The following is a 25,470-nucleotide window of genomic DNA, read 5'->3' on the forward strand; positions in this document are numbered from 1 at the left end:
CAGACAAAGATGAGCCGAGCAAGAAAAACTTCTCTAGGTCATTATCGTTGATTCTTACATCTACCAAATCCTCCACTACTTTCTGTTTGGCTGCCTTGCCAACGTCGACAAACATCTCATTGTTTTCCGGTTCGTCCACCATGTGTACGAATCCTTTGGCAGCTCGGCTGCCATTCACGGTCATTAAGTATTGCTTGGACATGATTTGGCCTCCCAGAACCTCTTCAACTACTTCGACTTCGTTTGGGAATCATATTACTTGATGGTAAGTCGATGCTACGAGTAGCATAGCATGAAACCATGCTCTTCTCAAAATGATGTTGTAAGTAGAGAGCACTTTCAACACCCAAAACTCCACTTGCTTTGTCATCGATCCAATTTTGACCGACAAAATTATCTTGTCAATTGGCCATTCTGGCATTGAATTAAAGCCAACCAACGGGGAAGTTGCCGGTGCCAAGTCTTTGTCCTCTAATTTCAATTGTTTGAAGGTCTCATAGTACATTATCTCGTACAAGCTTCCCTGGTCTATCATGATTCGCTTGATATCAAAATTTTTTATACGCAAAGTAACATATAGCCTGTCATTGTGAGGGTTCTGTAACCTGGTTAAATCCCTATCAGAGAAAGTGATGACGTTCTTTGCTTCCATCTTTTCCCTCTTTATGGTCGGTTGAATACTCAGCACTTCCCGTATGTGCTCTGTTTTTTTTATCATCCCTTTAAGCTCACACACTTGCTCAGGTTCTATGATCTCATGAATCACATTAATCACACCCTAAGGCAAACTATCTGTCAATATCCTGTCTGCCACATTGCGATCTTAAGGGACAGGCCGAGCTCCCCCCTCAATGTATCAATCTAAATGGTCGGTTGTCACCAATTCTTCTAGATGTTGCCTTAAAGGAGAACAATTTTCAGTTCGGTGCCCTACTTCATCATGGAAGGTGCACCTATACCTCTCGTCGTAGCCCTTCTGAGCTTCTCCCAACTTGGCAAGCCGCCGAATGAAGGGTTCATCACGTATTTCACTAAGAATTCGGTAAATGGGCTTCTTGAAAACAGTCATACTGGCGGTGCGGGCCCACAACCTTCTTGCCTTAGTGTCTTCATCATTAGGGAGTACACCACGATTGTTGTTGTTAGGTCGACCCTTCCTTTTGACCATATTAATCTTTCCCCGCAAGTTTCTTGTCTGACATCGCTGTTGTGCTGGACCTTACTTTGGCGCGAGCGCCGTCTTCATCTACCCTGATTCCATAGTGAGAAGCGGCGTCACTATCATTGAATCCCTCAGTTTATGGCCCATTGGCAAACCTCGTTTGTATTGCGCAATAGCTACGTTGGTGGGGCAATTGCCTATCTAGTTAAAGGTCTCCCAATATCTGTTATTGTAGGCCTTCAATGTTTCCTTCTCATCCATGTCAATGGCGAGCAATTGATCTATCTTAATTGGTGTCTTGGTGTTTGTCTTAAACCTAGTAACAAACGCCTTCGCAAGTTACACCCAGGAAACAATATTGCCTTCTGGCAACTTTTCAAACTAAGTCAAGCCCAAATCCCCAAGGCTGAATGGAAACAAAATGTACATCATAGCCTCATTCCTTCGGTGTATGGCCATAACTTGGAGAAAGTGGCTTAAATACATGTAAGGATCTGACTTCTTATCGTATATCGTGAACTTAGGCTAATTGAAGCCCAAGGGCAGTGGTGCGTTCTCTATCGTCGAAACGAACGACAAGCTCTACAACCTTGCCAATGCCTTATCGGATGGTTCGTAGGCAAGGCACGGTACTGCCATTCCAACCTTGAAGCTTCCATGCGTCCTAGGCGCCAGTCGCTGCAGAGCTGAGATCTTTTGAAGGTCATGGATCTGGGTGTCTTCTCTCCTTTACACCCTTTCTTCCAGAATAGATCATAGATCCACCAAACTTGGTAGCTTAGTGTACTGAGAGGTGGTTTGGTGAGTGTATGAGGATCGATAATTGCTTCTCTTCGTACAAGACCTTTCAGTCCTCATTCTTTCAGACCTACAGTAACAAGTCCTGGAGGTCCTTGAACGTATATCGCCTGTCCAGAGGCTCCTGCTATCGGACAGTGTAGGTGTAGCCTGCCTATCTCAATCTCTTGAGCGGTGAGAACGAGTTCTTCCTTCTCGGTTTTCCACCATTGCCACAACCTTGCCCTTTATCTAGCATTTCATGGCCTCCATGTCAGCTACCATTCTCTTTATCAATTCATCTTGCTCCCTTACGCTATCCTCCAAAACCTGGGCATCCATCACCCGCCGCTATCCATCTGGGCTTTGAAAGCGATGAGGACTTAAGCCTCGTTTTTCTCGCGCGCCCATATGTGGGTTTCGTTGTTAGGGGTCCAAATCTGCCATGGGTGGAACAAAAGGCAAATCCTTACGCCTCTTGTCCTCTTCTAGAGGTTGTCCATCGACAGCAGACTAAGGCAAGTCTTCATTGTGCGCCATTGAACTCAGTTAAAGGAAAACTCAATCAAAAAGTTAGTTCTCTGTAAATCCTTCCCACAGACAGCGCCAATTGTATGAGCACGAAATAATTTGTCTCATATAATCCTGTTGATCAAGTTTACACTCCTCCAAACGTTGTCATCTTATCACCTGAAAACACAAACGTGAGTTAGTTGTGCTAGAAACCCATCCGATGCCTGAGTCAGCAAATAGACAATAGACACAAAAGCTCTGTGAATTCGGGAGTATGAATTGCAATACCTGTGCATAGATTATGTCATGAGTTTTTATAGATTCCGGCAGGCATAATCCTAGGAAGACTAACTCTCCTTAGCAGAATCTTCCTAGGAGTCGCATGCACAAAGATAATGTTTATCCTTAAAACACCCTTATCACTGCAAGCCAAATGAGATGGCAAACTCTTCACTCGGTGGGCCACGCTCGACCAAGCTACCATGTTTCAGTTCATCACTGATCGCACCGCATGTCAGTCCTCCATACAGGATGTGTCGAGCTAGGAGTAACTCAGCCCCCTTCACTTGTCCGGTAGTTTGTTAGCTAGGCCCTAACCCTCCGATCGGCCTATCATCCACTCCACTCAAGATCAAGTTGCTTGAGATCTTTCTTGGCCCACTGCAAGGCCCAACCAATACCGAGCATGTAATTCAACTCAGCTCCATTCGATCACACAAATTACCCTCTCATAAGTTATAAGATTTTATTCTATGGATCTCTTGGATTTCTATAATTTGGTGACTTGTTTTAGAAATGAAACCAACTTTATTTTAAGAAAGGTTGATTGAAACACTTTGTGATTGGTGATACTTTTAGTTAAAATCAGTTTAGTACTTTGAGATAAAAATATCATCCAAGCAATCACAAACATGAGATAGATGATTTATGGTCGGAAAATTTCTACCAATCAAGAAAGTAAAAAATTCATTGTGGAACGAATGATCCAAATCATGATCATGCTTACATCCAAGGCAGGCTTGTTGGTAGTTCCTCACCCAATTCAAAGAAGGATAATTTTTTTTTTTTGATCGGCAAAATAAAACTTTATTGATGAACAAACAAGCACAATGAAACAAGTTAAATACATCAATAAAGGGCATGGGAGTGCAACGCATCACAACGAGCAAATTGATCCCAACTAGGTTGGCACCAAAGAGATCATCCTATCATTTGCTAGCACCCCATAGTTGGTGAGGGACCAACGAAAAGAAAAAACACATAACCAAGGTAGAACAGCCCCCTGAACAACCCAACCATTAGCAGCAACATACGACAGGCAATCAGGCAACTCTAATAGGGACTAACTAGCTGAGTGTGTTGCTATAAGAAAACCAAAGAGATCAACAGCAGCCTTGTGATAAACCCAACTAGATCAGCAATAGCCTTGTGAATTAACAGCAGCAAAACAATGGCAGTCCACTACAGCCCCAGACAGAAATGCTCTGGCTGAAGACCAAGGAACTAAGACATGCACACAGCAGCACAAAACTAAAATATCCATTTGACAGTAGCGCCCAAGCATCACAGCATCCATTTGACAGTAGCACCCAGCACAATCCATTAGCCTTGAACCTGCAATGCCTTCAACCAGAGAAGAGACCAGCACAGATCAGCCTTGAACCTGCATTGCCTTTGAACTACACTCCTTGAATTCCCATGAACAATACTGCAGCCCTTTAGACATTCTAACCTTAACATATCAGAAGCCTTCCACAATTAGCAAGCTAGCAGTCCAAATTTAAGACCAAAACCAGTACCCAACACTCACACACAGCAGGGGGCATACCAGCAGATGCTCAGATCAAAGAAGGATAATTACTAGCACATTCTATTAATTTTCAGTGAATGGATTATTTATTCAAAAGTTTTGAGTGAAATTTTTTTTTAAACATATTTATTCTTGATTTTGATAATTACAAAATTTTGAAACTTTTAAAATATGTTTTGTGTTTGTGGAATGATCATTTGGTATCGATAATGATACTATTAAATTTATTAAAGTAATAAATAGTTAGAACATTTTAACTTTCGTTTGTGGGTTTTTATTTGTTTTTAGTTTATTTGTATTATTTTATATTGAAATATAATGTGGAAAGGGTAAGTAGTAGAAATGTATTTGTTTTATTTTATTTTTTAAATATTTTTAGAGTGATAGATTTATCACTAAAATTTATTACTCCAAATTAAAAAAAAAAATTAACTAAATATAAAATTATTTTATATCAAAATTCATGAATAGGTTAGCCAAATTATTAATTATAAAATTATCGAGATTTGCGTATAGGTCCTAATAAGTAAACTTATTATCCAATAGGACTTATAATAATTAATGACATTTTTCATCAAACACTATTAAAAAACGTCACTAATTGTTAATTTTCAACGACAGTTTAAAAATTATCACAAAAAAAAGTCATTAATTTTTAACTTTCAGCAATAGTTTAAAAAATTCGCCATAAAAAAATCACTAATTATAAATTTTAGCGACAACTTATAAAAATTATGACAAAAAAAGTCAGTAATTAATAATTTTTAACAACATATGCAAAAAATCGTGATAAAAAATTATTTTTAGCGACGATTTTATTACAAATTATTTTTAATAGAATTTGATAAAAATTAAATACAATTATTAAGATGTATTAATAGTTTACAACAGTGATTTAGACCCCCTCAAACTTTAACCCCCACCACCACACACACGTGGTGGGTGGTGATTGGAACAGGAGAAAAAAAAGAAAAAAAAAAAGTGACCAATAAAAAAAAAAAAGAAGTCAAAAGGAGGTAGAGAAAAGGAGTCCCAATCTTTATTAAATAGGTTATCCTACAATAATTATTAAACTATTGGTAACCCAAATTGGTGAATCAAAGCTGACGTAAAATTACTTGGGGAGGTTGGCATGGTGGGTTGATTCTTGGAGAAGGGGCAAAGCAAAAAGGCTTGGAAAATACGAAACGCCAACTGAATTTCCTACACCAAACAACCCTTTATAACCTTCACATCACACAACCCAACCCAACCCAAAAAACCCTCAATCTCCATTGACCCATTCTCTCATCTCTCTCTCCCCAGAAATTCATATCTGCAACAATCAAGTCCAATTTTGAGCCAATTTTGAATTTTGAAATACAACCAGAAATGGGTATAATCAAAACCACTTTCACATTCATGATGGGAACAATCTGTGGAATCTATATTGCCAGAACCAGAATTACAACATACCCAACATCAGAAAACTCGCCGTGCAAGTTTAGGAGAGCTATCGCAAACCAAAGAACAACAAATACGACGACCTCGATCAATGAATCATTGGTTTAGAGACACTCAGGATAAAAAAATACCCCATTTGTCTGTTATTCTTATTATGTGCAAGATGATTCATATGCTATATGTTGTGTGTTTTTTAGGGTTTTGCTTTGCTGCTTAATTTCAGTGATTTCCGGTTTAGGCGGTGTTGGAAATAAATGGGTTTTTTGTTTCTGTTTTGTTGGTGCTTAATTTTAATTTGATTTGACCCGTTGGTACTTTGAGAGACTGTAGTTTGTATTATGAATATTTGACTCATTTGGATTTTATTGGGAATTTCCAACCCATTTTGCTTGATTTGGTTGCTCATTTTTTGCAAACTCATTTCCCACAACAAAACTCACTTCAGCTACTAAAAAAAAAATTTCAAAATTCAAAAATAAATAATAATAAATAACCCTTAAGAATGTGCTGAACAAACTAATTTTTTAACATTAGCTTCTTTTGTATTCAACTCGTGACGTTGATTATCCGTTTTTTTAGTTAATTGTATTCAACTCATTACTTTTACTACCCGTAGCAGAAGTCAAGGATCGAAACCTATGGTGTACCATTGGCTCAGGATTCATTCCTCACTGTAATTTGAAGCGACTCCTGAGATTTGCCCAGTATATCAGAGATTATTTGGGGCCAAGCTATAGACACCCCTGTGATAAAAAAAAATAAAACAAAAAATAAAGAAACATTTAATTCAATTCGACGATCGTTTTTCTTGACTCAAAAACTGTAAAGCAACAGCTCATCCAGTGGCCTTTGACTATAAGAAATTGTGGCACAAAAATACTTGGTTACCATGACAAAGCTACAATGAAGCATGTGGTGGCATAATCACACAAGGTAGAAATCTTGAAGAACATTTGAAAATGCTATAGTGCAAATACTAACCATTGTGGCAGATTAGTACTCGGGACAATGGCAAGGTTCAGGTTGGTATGCCAAAATTTTTAGAATTCTGTAATAGTTTAACATTAATTCGTTAAGGGTTATTTAAGATCATGTGCTAAGAGGTATTACCATAATTCACCAAAAGTAGCATTGATTACAAATAACAAGTTACAACTAAGTATGTATGTGAAAGAGGCTCAAATGTATGTGAAATGAATTCCTTTAAAACATGCAGCTTCTAAGTATGTGGTTGAAAACTTAATATACATGCGTATATGTAAGGCTTTACAATGCAACAATGAAAGCTTTAACTATGAAAGCTAAGAGATGCACTGATTTTCAAAACACAAGAGCCCTAATTTAATCCTTAACTTGAAGAAAAATGAGAAGAAGAGAGGGGAGGAGATGGCCAAAACAGAATCTTAATGTGTGATTGCTGTGGATAAACCACTAGGATCGCAAGTACACAGCCATAATTACTGGACTCCTGAAACTTCTCAATATATCAAATACGGAAATGTTTATGTCATTGTTCTACTGTCGCTTGAGACCCATTGCGAAAGTCTCTAGAGACCCAAATTTTCTGCTTGCAAAGTTGGATAGTCGGGACGACACTTGGCAGCACTCGGTGGTAGTTTGTCAAATATAACAGTATGTGCAGCATTTTGTGGTTTTGTGTTCTGTTTTACTTGAATTTGTTGCAAGCAAGCAAGCTTTATTCGATTGTCAATTTGTCAACAAAAATTTCTAATCTGAAGTTTCTTTCTTCTACAAACAGCAACTGAATATGACAATGGGAGTCATGTGACAACAGAATTTCAAGACGGATCATATGCCATCATCCATTTTACTGGGGTATTGAACCAGTTATCTTTTACCATCCACCTACAGAGTCTTCCATTTCTGTGTTTTTTATTTTACATTTTTCTTTTATTAAATCTCTTAAAGTGATTTGATCTCCTACGAGTAAAAATACCATTTCCCATTTGCGAAAACAAGTGGAAACAATTTTGTTGGGCCTATGTATGAGCGTGTCTTTTCACCACACTTCGACCCTTCAATCTCTTTTGGAGGATTAGTTTACAGGGTATGTATTACATGCTATAAATTTGATGATACATTATTGACAACAGTAATGCTCTAGTATGGAGGTTGAGAGGAAGGAGCTAAAAACACTGAATGGCAAGAAGTTGCAAAGAGAAGGCAAACGACAAGGTTGAGCCTCCCACGTCAAATAAGTTGTCTGTTGATGAAATCTTGAAGGATAATTGTGCCTCTATTAGCACCAACATGTTTGAAGTCCTTGAGTCTTCAACACGAAAGGGTTAATGCTTGTACTCCAAGGACAAGTGTGGAAGATGTGGCTAGTCATCCCCCTCTGAGAGGGGCTTCAGTGGAAAAATGAGAATACCATGACCATGTTTTCATTTCTTGGAATGTGAGAGGCTTTTTGTTGTGTAAGGCCAGCCTCCTCTGTGGTTGTGTATTGAACTTCATTGTATATCTTCTTTGTTTTTTGTCTTTTTGTCATCTTTTTTTTTTTTTTTTGGTTGGAAAAACATGAGAATCAGCTGTTGTTGTTGCCCTTCAAGTGTATATCCACGACTTTAACTTGCTTTTGATTGTTAAGGTATTGTCGTTCTTCTCTGTGAGATCAGGTAGTCTTGTGAGGTGCAGCTGCCAACTGAAGAAGAGGTGGCAAAGCACCATATCATACCATACCATAAGCTTTCAACAGGACAAGTTGGACTATGAAAACAGGTTCATATTTCAGTTGAAACCGCCAGAAAGAACAGTTGCCTTTCTCCTTGATGAATATCAGTTCATTGGCTTAATCTGTTAGTCATGTGAATGAAAAAATAATATTATCATTTATTTTCAACTAAAATTGAAAACAAACTATTTTAGTAACTTTTTGATTTTTTACAAAAAAAAATGTACAAAAAAGTAGAGACTAATAATGATTTTTGGACTTTCTAGCTAAAATGTTTAGTCTCCCAAATGAGGCCTATTCTTGTTTATTTTAGTATTCACTCACCATTGGCATTAATTTTAGTTATTTTAGTCATACTAAAAGAGATCAATATAATTATAGTGTAGAACTAATTATATTTTTTTTAAAACCTCATGAGCTCAGTAATTTACCCTTGTTCATTTTAGGGTCGATGAATATTAGTACCAATTGGATGCCCACAGGTGGATATAAGAAATAGATACCTCTGAGTTAGGGCAAATTATTTTTAAGATAATGTTTGGTAACCCAAAATTTTGTGGTTCAAATGGCTCAAATCGACATCCTTTTACGTCGCTTTACACTCAAAACGACGTCGTTTTGAGTGATTTGAGCCATTTGAGATGCAAAATTTTAAGCTACCTAGTATTGTTGTTATTTTTATTGATGGTTGATATTTGCTATATGCATGATGATTTGGTTTTTTGTTTTTAAAGGATAATTTTGTTCATCTTTAAACTAGAGACGGCTATGCTGTTCCATAAATAGGTCATTTTGGCACTGTTTGACTCTTCACATGCAGAGAAATAAAATTTGGCTGCATCAATTTATTTGATGTTTTTAGCCCAATAAAATAAAAAATTATAATCATTCAGTAGATTTAAAAAAATTCAAATAAGTCTTGAAAAAAAAAAAAAAAAAGTGAATGAAAATGAAAATGAAAATCTTACCTTTATACGGAAAAGTTGGTTTTTCGGAGATGTATATCATTTTCTTTTTTCATTTTTCTTTTTTTGCAATATAATGCATTACTTACATATTAATAATTTTGCATTAAAAAAATTTTAAGGTTACCAAATATGCTTGTTAAAAAAATCAGTAGTATATAAGACAACATAACTTTTTAAACTTGATTCTTGCTGGACATTTTAAGGCCAATAATTGCTGTCCATATTGGGAGAAATCTTTCTCGTGTATTAAATTTAAGGCCATGTTTGTTTCAAGAATTAGATTAGAGAATAACCAAAACACCATGCAATTATAAACAGAATTATGAGAAATAAGCAATACCATAACACCAGTGTGACAACTGGGACCCACAAGTTTTATCGCCCACCATATCCTTAATTCCGTAAAACAAACATGCCCTAAGCAAAAATGCAGATATTAGCAGGAATAAAAATAAACACAAACCAGCCAATAGAGAATTCTCTGATTATCCAATGAGTTCGTGCCAAGTGTTCTTTAGAGGAAAAATGAATCAAAAAACAAGAAGAGCCACAAGCTACCTCTTAACATCAAAACAACTGGTACCCACATTTGACAAGTTCTTTCTGATGAGACATAAGTCAATTGGTCCTAGGATTTTAATTCAAATGCCAAACAAACCAATGATTTGAATGTCAACAATGTTGCATGACCACCTATAACTTTCTTACATTTTGAAAGGGCATATGACCAAAGAAGTTCCTAAATATTCAGAACACCAACTAGATTGAAGTCAGCGTCCAAACAATGAATCGCAGATCGCTTACACTGTAGCTTCTATGTTTTCTTAACAAAGTAGCCGAAAAGAAGACCTAACAGACCGACCACCACCACAAACAACACTGAGAAGCCACCACCGTGCCTTTTGCTGATTTCTCTTCTCATCAGCTCCTGTTCCATAGAAACATCAAATCACAACTATAAAATGGAAGAAAAATACAACAAAATCATATTTGCACAAATAACAACAATAATCTATTTCAGAGAACGTATGAGTTAAGAAGAACAAATACAGATACATGCAAAATATATAATTTTACATCTTAAGTAAAGTTAAATAATTACTGATATATATACAAAGCAAAAATAATAATTTTTAAAGTCTAAAAGAGAAGAACAGGCATAAATTTATATTGTCTTTGTTTTATTGTTTGATTTCAAGTTCTAAGTGTTGGAAAATGTCCGACGAGTGTCATGTCATATCGGTGTCCGACACAATATTGGACTTGACACATTACCTTTTTAGAAGTGTCGACCCTTAGCGTACAATGAAGAGAGCATATAAAGGTAAACTTTCAAATGTAAACATTACCTTCTTGAAGTGTCAGTCCTTGCCATAAAGGTGTAAATTTCAAATGCAATCAGCTTGGGAGAGAAACAGTGTCATATATTCACTTCTGCTAATCTAGTGCACATAAATGATAATTTTCAAGTATAGAATAGTACATCAAAGATCTCTTAGTGATGGTTCCACAAGTTTGAAAAATAGATGACAAGAACGGTGCAATACACTCCATTTAACGAATAATAGGCTCTGCCCTTGCTAGCCAACAGCTTCCTCATTGGCTGACACGAAACTTGGTCAACTCAAAACTCTTCATATGACTTTGAATTTTCAAATCACACACTATCTACGTTCCATGAACTCTTCTATATACCCCAGCAATTTTTTCTTCTTCATGGACTCTTCCTATCTGCTTCTTTTCTTTTTTTCACCCCAAATGATTTCTTCTTTATCATTTTTTTTAGTTCATACCTTAGGAGTTTGGACAAGGTTATTAGATGATCTTAAAACCACAAGCTTAGATTCATGGATTTAAGGTTATTCCAAGGTTGGACATTGTTCATTTCACAATATCATGATAAACCAGATCTCCCTAAAGTTCTTTTGTACAACTTCCATTTTTCCTTATCAGATCATGATCCCCATTTTAGAAAATTGAAAAAAAAAAATGCTTAATATAAACTACAGTCAAACTGAGCTTGAGCTTGTCAAACCTAGGCAAACACTCTAAGCTTGAGCAGAGCTCAAACACCCCCTCAATGCTTGCAAAGCCAACTGAAACAACACAATACTTTGCCGGGCTCAGGTCATTAGGAGCCCTACATAGAGTCTTCAATTGCATGCTCAAGATCTTAACACTTCCAATTCCCCAAATTCCCCTGATGTCTTCTAAGATTTGAGAGAGGTGACAATCTTTGGCATATTGCCAATGAAGTTCAAGCCTAGTAGCCTTACACGAAAATACTAGTTCCCTATCAGCATTTTGGTGAAAAAAATGAGATGAAACAAACTTATAAATATTTACTTTTTTTGGTTAGTCAATTGGTAGGAGAGTAATTACAAATATGAGAACTATTACATCAAATAGACCACCAGCCCAACAATAGCTTGAAAGCTAACAATCACCAAGCCAAGCGCAACAACCACCACTAGCTATATACAATCCCCATAATGGGGGAGAAATAAGCACCACAAATATCAAACTCCTCACACCACAAAGTGGTGCTACATAACCACTAGACCAAAGGCACTGGTTTATAAATATGTACATATACACATGTAAAATATTGGAAAGTAGTAGTACTAGTCAACAAAGAACACTGGACTCTAACCCCCAAAGGAAAACATGTTAATGGTGGGAAATTGGTTTTGGCAAAAATATTAGAAAACCTTCGGAAAAAGAAAAGTAGAAAGACAGAAAATCTCTAGACACACCCACATACAAAATGCATGTGGGGGCTGTAATAACTCATACTACAAACTAAGCTACAGACTTTTCATACCTGCACTCCACAATCACAATTATATCTCAGAACGAAACAAAAAAATCTACGCTATAATGCCCTCACTGGGTTCACTGGTTTTTTTTATGTTAGGCAATGATATGACTGAAGTGAAATCATTAAGCTTAACATGGTGAGTGGTTTCAACCAAAATAGGAAAGGTGCACATAACAAGATAGAAATAGCAGAAAACATCAATTTAATTGTCTGAAACATTATAGTAAATTCAAAATTTTAAGGCTAAACAATGCATAAGATAATTAATCATGGTTAAGCATATACCAATTCCTGACGGAGTTTCTGATTTTGCTGAACAGCAGAAGCTTTCTCGTCTGTCAACTTGGACATCAAAGACAATGCCTGAAGGATAAAGATATATCATAAAATTCCCATCCAATGGCAATATTGGAAAACAATCAAACAACCAAGCTACACAGTTGAAGCACCAGTTGGAGCTACAAAACTTGCATGCCTAGATAATCTTTTCCAACTTCACAGAGTCCAAATAATGTTTTTATATTCGGTGTCCACATGCACATGAGGGCATTAGAGAAGTAGAAAAAGAAGATCTCCAACTTCGCAAAGTCCAAATAATGTTTTTTTTTTTTTTTTTAATATTTTATTGTCCACAACTGTCAAAATGTATATACAAACTGTGAATGTACAAAAATTACACAGATTGCATATTGAACATGCTAATACGTTTGTATTTGTACCAAACCACATTCAATCAATAAATAGATTGTTCTCTACATAATGCATAATGTTTTTCTAAATCTTCTTGTGCAAACGATACATTGCTGCATAATGAGATGTCACTGTTTTGTGGAGTGATCATATGTGCAATTACTAATCATAACAATGATTGTCTTAATCAAGCCAAATGAAGGAATTTGATCCATGTAAATCCAAGAAATTGGGACAACCATTTATTGAAATAAGTTGAGTTGTTGACAATGATTATTTTGCCGTGACAATGAAGGCAGTGGCGATGATAAACCAACAAGGAAACAATAATTAGAACAAGATAGTGAAATAAAATGAACTAAAAACAATATGTTCAAATGTTGACAACATTAGTTAATAATGTGTGGTACCTAACTTGAAGCAATAGAACATAGGACATGGCTATGGGTACAAGACATGTCTGGCAGACCTAATGTGAAACACATACCACATTGGTGATGCCAAATAAAGATGCAAAGAAAAACATTGTTAGTTCTCTCACTATTCCAACCAACAGAGTGGCCCAGCAGTCAAGGCACTTATGCTCCAGTTTATGTGGTTGGGTTCAATCAACATCCCCTTCCCCTCCCCCTTAGATTAAGAGACAGTAGGCTTTCCAGTTTAAAAATAAACAATAATAATTTTTTTTTTTGCAAAAAAAAAAAAAAGAAAGAAAAGAAGAACTAAAAAAGCTCCTCTTACCATTCTATCGGGTACATTCCAAACTCATTACTATAATACATGAATATTTGACATTGAGCACATTACAAACTCATTACTCTAATACATGAATATTTGACATTGAGCACATTACATGTGCTTTACATGCTATACTAAACACATTAGTCCACCCAAGGATAGAAAGGAAGGAAACATTACAAACTTCTGACAATCCAGTAGTGTCAGCTAGGCTACTATTTCTAAGGAAAATTGAATCTGGCATGACACACACTTATATCCAAATTAATGCAACAATGGGCTAAACCACTAAAGTATGCAACAAAACTTTTGCAATACGTCCATTGATATATCAACATTTTTAAGAACTCGGTAGGTCCATTTTATTGATAGGCTACACACTACTTTCATAACAATTTTATCAACTCCAGCAGCCTTTTGCAAAACCATAATTGCAACAATAAATCCATCATTTTAATAATTTTGGGACCATGACCTGTTTCATCAATAGTTTATACTTGGACTGAAGTAGTCAAGCAGGGTGGTTTGACAAGCTTAGTGAAGTGATGTTAGAACATAGTTAAAATTGATGTATATTGATTGATTGATTACAAGATAGTTATATTACAATTCCTATACAATCTATATATAGAAGAAAATGTGGTAGTAGGTGTAGTGGAGGTGATAGTGGGTTAGGTGAAGTGGAGTGTGTAGTGAAGTGGAGGTAGGTGAAGTGGAGTGTGTAGTGGAGTAGGTGAAGGTAAAGATGGGAAATTCTAACAGCCCCCCGCAAACTCAAGGAGGAGAGAAACTAACCAACTTGAGTTTGGAGAGAGTAACAAAACAAGAAAATACATAAAAATAAAAAAAAAGGATAGGAGACACTGTATGGTCGTGTCAGACCGTTGGTGAAGACACTGTATGGGGTGTCATAACGTTGTAGAGGACACTGTATGGTGGTGTCAGACCGATGTAGAAGACAGTTTATGGGGTCATGTCGGACCGTTGTAGAAGACAGTTTATGGGGTCATGTCGGACCGTTTGTAGAAGACAGTTTATGGGGTCATGTCGGACCGTTGTAGAAGACAGTTTATGGGGTCATGTCGGACCGTTGTAGAAGACAATGTTGTGACAGTTTACGGAGTCTTGCTGGACCCTTGTAGAAACTAACCGGAATCAATGTCGGGACAGTTTACAGAGTCTTGTCGGACCCTTGTAGAAACTAACCGGAATCTATGTCGGGACAGTTTACAGAGTCTTGTCGGACCCATAAAGGAGCTAACCGGAATGAAAGATCAGACTTTAGGACAGAGAAGAGTGAAGGTATGTGTAGAAAATTTTAGTGGACTAGGTTGAGGTCCGGCGGGCGGCCAAAGCGAGGTTGCCGCCCGCCGGTGAAGCGAAAAATACTAAGTGCTTAACCTTGCTCTGATACCAAGTTAAAATTGATGTATATTGATTGATTGATTACAAGATAGTTATATTACAATTCCTATACAATCTATATATAGAAGAAAATATGGTAGTAGGTGTAGTGGAGGTGATAGTGGGTTAGGTGAAGTGGAGTGTGTGGTGAAGTGGAGGTAGGTGAAGTGGAGTGTGTAGTGGAGTAGGTGAAGGTAAAGATGGGAAATTCTAACAAGTGATATTGATTTATGGACTCCAACAGAGGTCACTACACAATTAAAAATGTGTAAAAAAATAAGGGCGAATTGCACTAACAATCCCTATGGTTTGAATTTGTGTCACTTTGGTTCATAACTTTTCAATTGTGATACATTTGATCTTGAATTTTGAACCTTATTCCAAACAAGCACAAAGATATTTCGTTTGTAAATAATCCATTTCAAAGACAAAGTGGTCATACAACTTATTTTGTATTGGTTTGTATGTTGTTTGAAATGTAATGATCTTTTCTAATGAATAATGATGAAATTTTCTTGATTATAAAATTTAGTTTGGTTTGGTTTTCAGAACCTATTTTCAATAAATTTTTCTAGCAAACTAAAAATTAAATTAGTGAAAAAAATTAAAAATACATCATTTTTATATAATTTTATCTTTTGGGGTAGAAATAATTTTTTTCATATTTATTTTCGTTAAATTAGTTTCTAGTTTTTCAAAAGTCAAACATGGCGACAACTTTGATGTCAAACATGGCAATAACTTTGACGTCGTTATTAAAGCAATCCATTAAATCAAAAAAATCCAAAACTAAAAATATTTTATATATTAACCATATTGATTACACATTAAAAACCTAATAACCATCTATTACATGATAACCATCCAAAAATATCAACAAAAACAACCATCGATTACTGATCATCATCCAAAAACATACTAAAATTTAATTTGGTAAAAAAATAAAAAAATAAAATGTAAAAGATTTGTTAAAATTGATGTATTATTGATTGATATATTTTTTTGTATACTGTCTATTACAAATAATTCCTTATATAGATGTAGGTGTAGTGGATGGTGGTAGTGGTGTAGTGGGTTAGGTTTAGTGGAGTAGGTGAGGTGGTAGTGGTGTAGTGGGTTAGGTTTAGTGGAGTAGGTGAGGTGGTAGTGGTGGTAGGTGATGGTAAATTCTAACAGCCCCCCGCAAACTCAAGGAGGATAGAAACTAACCAACTTGAGTTTGGAGAGAGTAACAAAACAAGAAAATACATAAAAATAAAAGAGGATAGGAGACACTGTATGGTCGTGTCAGACCATTGTAGAAGACAGTTTATGGGGTCATGTCGGACCGTTGTAGAAGACAGTTTATGGGGTCATGTCGGACCGTTGTAGAAGACAGTTTACGGGATCATGTCTGACCGTTATAGCAGACAGTTTACGGGGTCATGTCGGACCGTTGTAGCAGACACTGTTGTGACAGTTGTTGTGACAGTTTACGGAGTCTTGCTGGACCCTTGTAGAAACTAACCGGAATCAATGTCGGGACAGTTTACAAAGTCTTGTCGGACCCTTGTAGAAACTAACCGGAATCTATGTCGGGACAGTTTACAGAGTCTTGTCGGACCCATAAAGGAGCTAACCGGAATTAATGTCGGGACAGTTTATAGAGTCTTGTCGGACCCTTAAAAAGTCGCACCCTCAAAAGGTGTGCCCAATCTTTCAAAAGGCGTGCCATCAAAAGGCGTGCCCAATCCATAAAAAGACGTGCCATCAAAAGGCGAGCCCAAGTCATAAAAAGATGTGCCGAACATGATGGCGAGGCACGTGAGTGCCTTGGCTGGCGCGCCCGTTTGTCGTCTGGTGAAGTGGCGCGCGATACGCGTGGCTGCCTTGCTATTTAACCAAGGTTGATGCTGAGGCTGAGGCAGACAAAAAACTTCTGAAAATCCTCTGAAAACAACTCTTCCTTTGCTGAGAGAGAAACTCTGTAATACTCTGTAACCAACCCGTCTCTGAAACACTCAGCAACATGACCTCTTCTTCCCGTCCAGCTACCCAGAACATGGCCTCCTCTTCCCGTGGTCTGCTCACGCTCTTTCCAGAACTGAACGAGTCCACAAGAGAAATAACTGGTGCGGTGGCCAGTGAACCTCAACCAAACACCTCTGGTTTTGCTCCGTTGAACTTTCTGATGCGGTCGGTGGAGCAAAAAATGACAGTGCAAACTGATATTGAGGCCAATCAGTATACTCTGAAGTCATGTGTGGAAACCATGACTGCGGTCACAAACTTGTCGCACCGGCTGCAAAGCAGGACAAATGAGGTGCAACAGTTAAACTCCCAGCTGGCTCTGCTCCAACGCATGTATAAGGATGCGCGAGCAGAGATAAGTGTGCTAAAGACAGAAAACAAGGAGCTGAAGCGGAAGGCCACCGTGATGTTCCGTTTTGGAGGTCCGCCATATGCTGCAGTGGAGGAGCAGGGAGTAGTGATCATGCCCAGTGGAGTGGGAAATACGGAGGCAACACCGGCAAGGGCCGCCCAGGATGGAGGCAAGAAGAAGAGACCTGTAGTAGAGTAGAGAAGGGAAAAGAAAAAGCCCACTGTGGGTGTGGTTGTTTTGTTTGTGTGTGTGTGTGTGTGTTTTTTTTTTTTTTTTTTTATGTAAAATGGTGAACGGGGTGAGTCCCGACATGAATAAAAGGAGTTTGGTGTGCAGGTCGTCTTCGTCTGTTTTTTTTTTTTTTTTTTTTTTTTTTTTAAGTGAAAAAAAGAAAGGTGGTATTCAAATCGGTAGAGAATAGTAAAATAAAAAGAAGCGAAAAGAGGTGGACAAAACCCATGTGATAAAGTGGAGAGAAGGGGAGAGAATCTAGAAAGAAGAATGGGTATAGATGTAATAAAGGAATGAAAAGAAATAAATAAATAAAGAAAGAAAGAAATAAAGAAGAATGTGTGTGTTGTTATTCTTTAAAACCATGCTGTGTGTCCCCCCGAGAGAGAGAGAAGAGGATGATGGTCTGTTTTTTTTTTATATTTTTATTTTTATTTTTATTTTTTTAAGTGAAATATCTTGGGGCATGTGGGTTGATTATTAGAGAGAGAGAGAGTGACAGTGTGTACTATGTCCCCCTTGTGTGCTCTAACCCGAAAGAGAGAGCAATGAAAGGTTGCGATGTTGCCATCTTCCCAGTAGAGGGAGTAGTCGCACGAGAGGATCACGCCGGCTTCGTTCAGGACTGGCTGCCGCAAAGCTACGGCGGTTTTCGGGAGCCGGAAGTTGGCGGCCCAGAGGATGGCTCGGATGCAGTACCAGCCAATGTCGCCCAGCGTGCCGAGGGAGTCAAATGATGGTTTTGATCTATTTCTTCGCGTCGAACTTCTCGTCCGAGAACGAACCCAGATCCACCATCATCTTTGCAGATCACCACTTGTTGATATAATCACCCACTCGCCTCTGTTTATTGCAGATTCACTTCAGCTCAGATCAGGCCTCTTCTCTGGTGACATCTCGCCGGTTGCCTCTGATTTGGAATCTGGGTTTTGTTCCATTGAAGGGCTCGGATTGCCTCATCTGTGGGTGAAAATGATACATATGTTAGCTTTGGTCTTCTAAAGTGGATCTAGTGTTCCAGCAAGAGTTACACCGGCGCTAGTATGGTCTGGTTTTGAGCGGTTGGTGTAGCTTCTGCCGGAGTCGTAGTTGCGTTGTTGTGGTAAGCTTTGCATTGGTCTGATGAAGGTTTTATCCAACTCCGGTAGAAATTGTGAAGCTGCTCTGACAATTAATGGCCGACGGGACTGTTGTGGAGGGACTGTTGTGTCTGATCGGTGTATGGGACTAGGTTGTTTCCCAGATTTGATGTCGGCGATGGTGGAGTCGCTAGGTTTGTCTACTCTGGTGTGAGCTTGGTGAGACAAGGACTGCGACTCGAAGGAGTTGGGCGTGAAGGCGGTGGACTCGAAGAAATTTCAAGGTATGTGTAGAAAATTCTAGCGGACTAGGTTGAGGTCCGGCGGGCGGCCAAGGCGAGGTTGCCGCCCGCCGGTGAAGCGAGAAATACTAAGGTCTTAACCTTGCTCTGATACCATGTTAAAATTGATGTATTATTGATTGATATATTTTTTTGTATACTGTCTATTACAAATGGTTCCTTATATAGATGTAGGTGAAGTGGAGGTGGTAGTGGTGTAGTGGGTTAGGTTTAGTGGAGTAGGTGAGGTGGTAGTGGTGTAGTGGGTTAGGTTTAGTGGAGTAGGTGAGGTGGTAGTGGTGGTAGGTGATGGTAAATTCTAACAAGATTTATCATTTTTATATAATTTTATCTTTGGTATATGTAGAAATAATTTTTTAAAATTCAAAAATAATTTTTTGACATTTATTTTTGTCAAACTAGTTTATACTTTATTAAATTGATGACTTTGCTCCTGAAAAGGAGCAACGGTGTCTTCAATTGTCCTTATTTAGAACGAGATTCAAAATTCACAGTCAGATGTATCACAATTAAAAAGTCAGGGACCAAAGTGACACAAGCCCCAAACTATAAGGACCGTTAGTATAATTCACCCCAAAAATAATGATTTCTCAACAAAAATAATAAACATCTCACATGAATATAACAATTTAGATAGAATTCTTCTAAGCAGCCAGTGCTACTTGGAATTGAAATTAACCTTGCAGTTGGGCACTCAACCCACAGGTTAAATTTATATGTGGAAAGTCCTCACAGTATGTGCAGAGAGAATAGTGAGCGCAATGAATCTTGCTCCCACTTTTGACGATAGAAAGGCGTAATGATGTAATGATTATAGAGGGATTGGTGTCATTGTTACCCTGCAACAGTGAACTCCCCCTATGGGATCAATGGGGGTGTCACAGAGAAGGAGGTGGATGTTCCCCCTGGAACTGAAGGAGCAACGCCCCTTTTCACTCCACAAGGACCAAGAATCAAGATCAAACAAACACTCGCTCACAAAGAATAAGCTTTAGATTATATTGCTAAAACTCTTAAAAATCAACCCATCTACAAGCTTAACTTCACTATATATTTCAATTTCAAAAGCAAGTGAACCTCAACAGGCACTTTCTAGTTGATGTGATTTTAAAAAACCGACTGGAGATAAATATATGTCAGGCATTTGACATGTAACATTTGACGCCTTCAAGTTTCAAATACTAATTCAACCAACTCTAGTTCAAATGAGCTAATGAATACAATTCAAAATGCCCGTAGTGACGAACCATACTGTTTCAGACATTATGCCTCCAACCCTCCTCCTCCCCACTCCATCCTCCAAAGAAAGTTCAAGGTTGATGTTTTAACTGTCAGAACTGAGACAAAGAAGCCCTAGTTGAACAACATGAGCATCCAAAAAGAATGCTTCTATGACCTCATAATTATTGAAGTACCAATGCCTCTCAATTTGTTTTAACAATAGATAAATCTGAAGATAGGGAAAAAAAAAAAAAAAAAGAAGAAGAAGAAGAAGAAGAAAGAAAGAAAGAAAGAAAGAAACTAACAAAACCCCAGGTTGAGTTTGGTAAAGCTTTCAAAAGTTGATTCTACCCCTTGGTTTGAGGGGAGTGTTTGGTTAACGATTTCAAAAATTGATTCCACACCCACTTTTCAAAACACGTCTACCTGGCCACCTGGTCGTCACCCCAGACGTCCCCCCGGACGTCCGGCTGGTTGACCGGAACAATTTTTTTTTTTTTTTTTTTTTTTTTGCACCTGTTATTTAAAAAAAAAAAGGCCCAATTAGTACACATTAATGTGTGTTTGAGAGAAGAAAGATTAAGTACACACCTAACCTTTGGCATAATGCACAAAATGGTAGCCCCAAGACTTGAACCTATAACCTTAAGGTTATTAGGCCAAGTCTTAACCATTGAAAAATAAAAAATAAAAAATATTTTCGGAATGTTTTTTAAATTTTTTATGAGCTTTGAATAGAATTTTGGATTGTGTGTTTGGTTATAAATTGTAAATTTTTTAATCAAATATCATATGTCACATCATTCATTTCAAACTCAATTCAAAACTCTTAACCAAATAAATTTTTCACACTCAAACCATAAGTCCAGGTCCAAGATTCACAAACTCAAAATACAATTCTATTCTCAAATCATAATTCTAAAACTCTACCAAACGTTACCCCAATTTTTCATGCCATAACAACTGTTGGGTCATAATCAAACCCATTAGGATCAATTGCAAAAAGTGTTTCTAGAGAAATTACTTGTTTGCCTCAAACATAAAGCCCCTAGTCGCAAAAGCTTTAAAGGACAGAATAATATGGTGATAACTTAGGAAAATGGAGACAACCTAGGACAATAAATGCCTAGTTACAACCCTCCATATAGACATCACATCACATTGGACTATCTCTTAAAGTTTTACCAACATGCCAGGGAACAAAAATACCAATCAAGACTAACAAAAATTAGAACATTTTCAGGAATATAAAGCATAACTCCTGTGAAATAGTTCTTACTAAAAAAACAAAAAACAATAGCCACTGAATACAGCATAAACATGCTACTGCTTCAGTGGCATTACATTTACATGTCTACTGATTTGCAACATAAACTTCATTTAAGAGAGGAATAAACTACATCAGAGGGTGATATAACCCAATGTTTCATCCATTATAACAACTAAGATTTGTGTGTGCATCTGTGGGTGGGTGGGTGGGTGTGTGCATGCATGAGCATGTGTGTGAGAGACAAGGAGAGATTACTCACCTCTGCAGATGAAGATTTCTCTTTTGGCTCCACCAAAGATCTTGTAATCTGATATAGCAATGTCAATGAACAGAAATTTAAGTTAAAATCCACAACCCAATTTGAAGAGTGGGGTTAGAATTGTGAAGAGGGCAGCAACAAACACTTACAGCATCAGACAATGAACCACTTCTGTTCCCATCCTCGACCACTGATGCCCTGGGAGAAGATTCTTCCTCAGATCCTTCAGGAACTGGTGAGGGAGGGTTTGCAGGAATGTAAACAACCCTCATTTTGAACTCCTCAACAACCTTCCCATCCTCCTTATTAAACTATGAAACAGATCCACAATTCCACACAGTAACTAAAACCCGAAAAATATAACTCAAAATACAGTCTAGACAAAAACAAAAACAAAAAAATCATGGCACCATTTCTGAGGTGATGTCTTTATTAGTTGCAGCATTAGGTGCGACAACACTTTGAATGAGAAATTTGTCTTTGCACTGCATATCAGGCGGTGCATCTTTCTGCGCTTGCATTGTAACTACCAAAACGAATAAATCAAAATCAAATGAAAGTGAAAGTAATCAAATCAACTACAATCTAAAAACTATAATATAAATATAAATAGCATAAGAAAGTATATGGGAATTAACACCTGTCACATTGCATGCAGAGCCAGGAGAAACAATGCCATTGTTGGGACGAACACAATACTTCTTGGGGTTGGTTGTTTTAACCTGAGTTACGAATTTCATTAGTTTAACAATGGACAAAGTAATAGCCATTGATGGGAAAACACAACTAGACACATATAGAGGCTAATGCATCAACAAAGACTACCTTGAATGCCACATATTGATCAGTCTTGTTGGTCAACTGCATAGAACATGAACTCTGCTTCCTCAATTCAACTTTTTACAACGCATATCAAAAAACCCATCAAGAAAAATCAATACCCACATGGAATTTGCACCAAAGTAAGAAAATTTAAACAAATTAACATAATTAAAATTATTCATAAATTAAAAAAAAAAAAATCAATATTAATTTATTTTTATTAAAGCGATTCGGCTCACTGTACAAGCGTCACTCGTTATCGGGAAACAATAACAACATAACCCACGAGATTCAAAAAAACTTTCTTACCTTTTCTTTTATTCTTTTTGCCTCGATTTTCTCGGCAACCAAGCAGAAAGCTAAAAAGGGTTTGGAAAAGTTTGGGGACTTACATGGAAATTTGAGTTCCGAAGGTTGAATGTTGATGAGATCACCAGTACTCATCTCTTCTGAATCACAGAGAAAAACGAACGCCGAGATTCGAAAATTTGGTGAATTTCGAAGAGCTGTTAGGGTTAGATTCGATTTATTTGTTTCTTCAATTTATATAATAAAAAAAAAAAAATTGAGTTCTATATTTTGGTTCTGAGAGTTTGATCTGGGAAGGTTGACAGGGAATGTAATGACGCAATTGCCCTTGTGATTTTCAAAATTTTGTAATTAAATGGCGTCATGAGTTGCTTGTTATAGAAGGTCAAGATGGGAAATGTGGGAAGGTTTCATTTGGAAGAAAGCTCATTAATTATTTGGGGGGGAGGAAGAGCTGCTGTTTCCATTCGCAATGAATGTGCAAAACAAGGCCTTGTTTGGCAAAGGCTGTTTTTCGTTTTTTGGGTTAAAATTTATAAAAATGATAAAATAAATTAAAATAGTTAATAAAACAAAATATCATATAAAACTCATGATTATTTCACTTTTTTTCTTACAAATATCAAATTCAACTACAAAAAAATTCTATTATCTTCTCAAACATAAATATTTTAACCTACTAAAATAATCAAAAATTAAAATACCCTATTAAAATAACCAATTTTCCAAACCATACCAAACATTGCACTGCCAACTATCATGTTTTTGGTTTTCCAAAAACACTTTACATAAAATTTTATTTTCTTGTTTTTCGTATTTTTTTGTTTTTACTTGATTTTTTTAATATTTTAAGTAATTTTTTTAATTTTGAGACACACCTAACATAAATACACATAAAAAGTATAATTTATGTGAAATCTTTATTTAAAAATTCACTAAATACCAAAAATTTTAAATTTACAAAAAAAAAAAAAGAAAAATTTGAGAATGCAGCATACTTTTCATATTTTTATGTATTTATTAATTTTTTAAAATATTTTTTCACAAATTTTTTACTTTTTAGATACATCTAAGTAAGGTACATCTTTCAAAAAAACTCAAACCAAACACACAAAATGTTACCTACCCAAAACTACGATTGCCATTGCTTACATTTAAAAATCAATTTTTGAAATGAAAGTTTTGAAAAATTTAATTGGTTTATAATTTTTAAATTATTTTCTCTTAACCACATGATGATTGGCCTAGTGGGTGACGATTGAAAGTTAGAGGTTTACTCCCTCCTAAATCGTAGGTTCGAATGCCCTAGTCTGCAAATGTATACTTTTGGGTCACAGACCACAAGGCATAAATCCTGTTTCAAAATGTTTGTTCGGACTGTAAGGACTTAGGGGTTGTTTAGGGGATCCTAAATAAGTGCACTTTTTGTCTTTTTGGACTAAAAAATTGAGGAAAAAAATATGGATGTTTGGGTTAACTTTTTGACTTTTTATGGAAAAATGTGTAATAAAAAATTGTAAAAATTGATTTGTAGGGAAAAATTAGGATTGGAAGTTGTGCAGCCGTAATTGTTGACTTTTAGTGAATAGTGTTAACTTTGTAACTTTTTGAGTAACTTTTTGACTTTTTTACAATATGCCAAACTTTGCCTTAGTCTGGTACGCCACGAACTATAGGGCCTGAGCCCTATTTCGAAATGCTTGTTTGAGTTATAGGGACTTAGTCTGTTTTGGAAGGTTTGTTCAAGCTATAAAGACTTAGTCTGGTTTGTTTGAACTATAAGGACTTAGTCTGGTACGCCACGAACTGTAGGGTCTGAGCCCTATTTCGAAAGGCTTGTTCGAGTTATAGGGACTTAGTCTGTTTTGGAAGGTTTGTTCAAGCTATAAAGACTTAGTCTGGCACGCGTAAGCTGATCCAAAATACTCTACATGACAAAATATATATATATATATATATATATATTTTCTCTTTCTTTCAAATCTTATACATTAATTAATTATTTTTTTTCTTTTTCTTATCTTTTTTTTTTAATATTTTACCCATCAATCAATTAAGTTTTCTCTCACATGCATTTATTTAATTACAAAAAAATTACAAATTACTCAAAAACTATTTTTAAAATATTAAATTTTACAAACTCTTTTCAAAAAGTATCTTTTAGAATTAATTCTCAAAACTAACCCAAGCAGAAGTTATATATATTTAAATTTGAATTTGAATACCACTATATCTACGAAATTTTCCTTCGCTCAAATTGTCTGGTTGAATAAGATGCGAAGAAAAGTTTGGTGAATCAAACACTTTTGTTTAAATTTTATTATGTCAATTTAAAGAGTCATGATACATATATGTGAGTTATGACAAGTTGCTAAAATTTTTAACTCATAAAATATAATAATAAGTTATAATAAAAAATCACATAAATATATCATAATTAAAATAATGAGTCATAACTAACACCAATTATAATTTATAAATGTCATAATTAAGATATATGATACACACCTCAAGATATGGCATGTATTATAAAATTTCTCAAAAAATACTCTGTCAGCTTCATCTTTTTTCCCCAAATTGCTCTCTTACCCATC

At 36.4% G+C, this 25,470-nt stretch overlaps 2 protein-coding genes and 1 long non-coding RNA gene across 4 annotated transcripts; 1 reads left to right on the forward strand and 2 right to left on the reverse strand.

The window, feature by feature from the left end:
* Nucleotides 1–250: 250 nt before the first annotated feature.
* LOC145791622 (uncharacterized) lies at nucleotides 251–1,168 on the reverse strand. Its single transcript, XM_082872001.1, has 2 exons — nucleotides 881–1,168; nucleotides 251–778 (listed from the first exon to the last, which is right to left on the reverse strand). Exons 1-2 carry the CDS (start codon nucleotides 1,166–1,168, stop codon nucleotides 251–253), a joined length of 816 nt encoding a protein of 271 aa, XP_082728127.1.
* Nucleotides 1,169–5,359: 4,191 nt separating this feature from the next.
* Nucleotides 5,360–8,460, forward strand: LOC114300625 (uncharacterized). Its single transcript, XR_003642734.2, has 3 exons — nucleotides 5,360–7,337; nucleotides 7,465–7,541; nucleotides 7,820–8,460. It is a non-coding gene; the product is annotated as an uncharacterized LOC114300625 (long non-coding RNA).
* Nucleotides 8,461–9,820: 1,360 nt separating this feature from the next.
* On the reverse strand, nucleotides 9,821–23,350 carry LOC114300623 (vesicle-associated protein 1-3). Of its 2 annotated transcripts, XM_082869595.1 has the most exons (8): nucleotides 22,960–23,350; nucleotides 22,571–22,641; nucleotides 22,386–22,467; nucleotides 22,156–22,271; nucleotides 21,895–22,056; nucleotides 21,746–21,793; nucleotides 12,475–12,552; nucleotides 9,821–10,296 (listed from the first exon to the last, which is right to left on the reverse strand). In XM_082869595.1, exons 1-8 carry the CDS (start codon nucleotides 23,009–23,011, stop codon nucleotides 10,183–10,185), a joined length of 723 nt encoding a protein of 240 aa, XP_082725721.1. In that variant the 5' UTR covers nucleotides 23,012–23,350; the 3' UTR covers nucleotides 9,821–10,182. The 2 variants fall into 2 exon arrangements, with proteins under 2 accessions (XP_082725721.1, XP_082725722.1); XM_082869596.1 differs by lacking the exon at nucleotides 12,475–12,552 and having other exon boundaries at nucleotides 22,960–23,283.
* Nucleotides 23,351–25,470: the final 2,120 nt, after the last annotated feature.

The sequence above is a fragment of the Camellia sinensis genome, chromosome 5 (genome assembly GCF_055761805.1).
Source record: "Camellia sinensis isolate YWXY chromosome 5, ASM5576180v1, whole genome shotgun sequence".
Classification (NCBI taxonomy): Eukaryota; Viridiplantae; Streptophyta; class Magnoliopsida; order Ericales; family Theaceae; genus Camellia; species Camellia sinensis.

Coding starts and splice junctions, on each gene's coding strand:
- LOC145791622 (XM_082872001.1), bottom strand. CDS start 1,168: ATGGTCAAAAGGAAGGGTCGACCTAACAACAACAATCGTGGTGTACTC. Junction 779..880: donor GGCAACATCTAGAAGAATTG/GTGACAACCGAC, acceptor AGTTTGCCTTAG/GGTGTGATTAATGTGATTCA.
- LOC114300623 (XM_082869595.1), bottom strand. CDS start 23,011: ATGAGTACTGGTGATCTCATCAACATTCAACCTTCGGAACTCAAATTT. Junction 22,468..22,570: donor ATCAATATGTGGCATTCAAG/GTAGTCTTTGTT, acceptor TTCGTAACTCAG/GTTAAAACAACCAACCCCAA. Junction 12,553..21,745: donor AGAAATCTTCATCTGCAGAG/GTGAGTAATCTC, acceptor TTTATCCTTCAG/GCATTGTCTTTGATGTCCAA.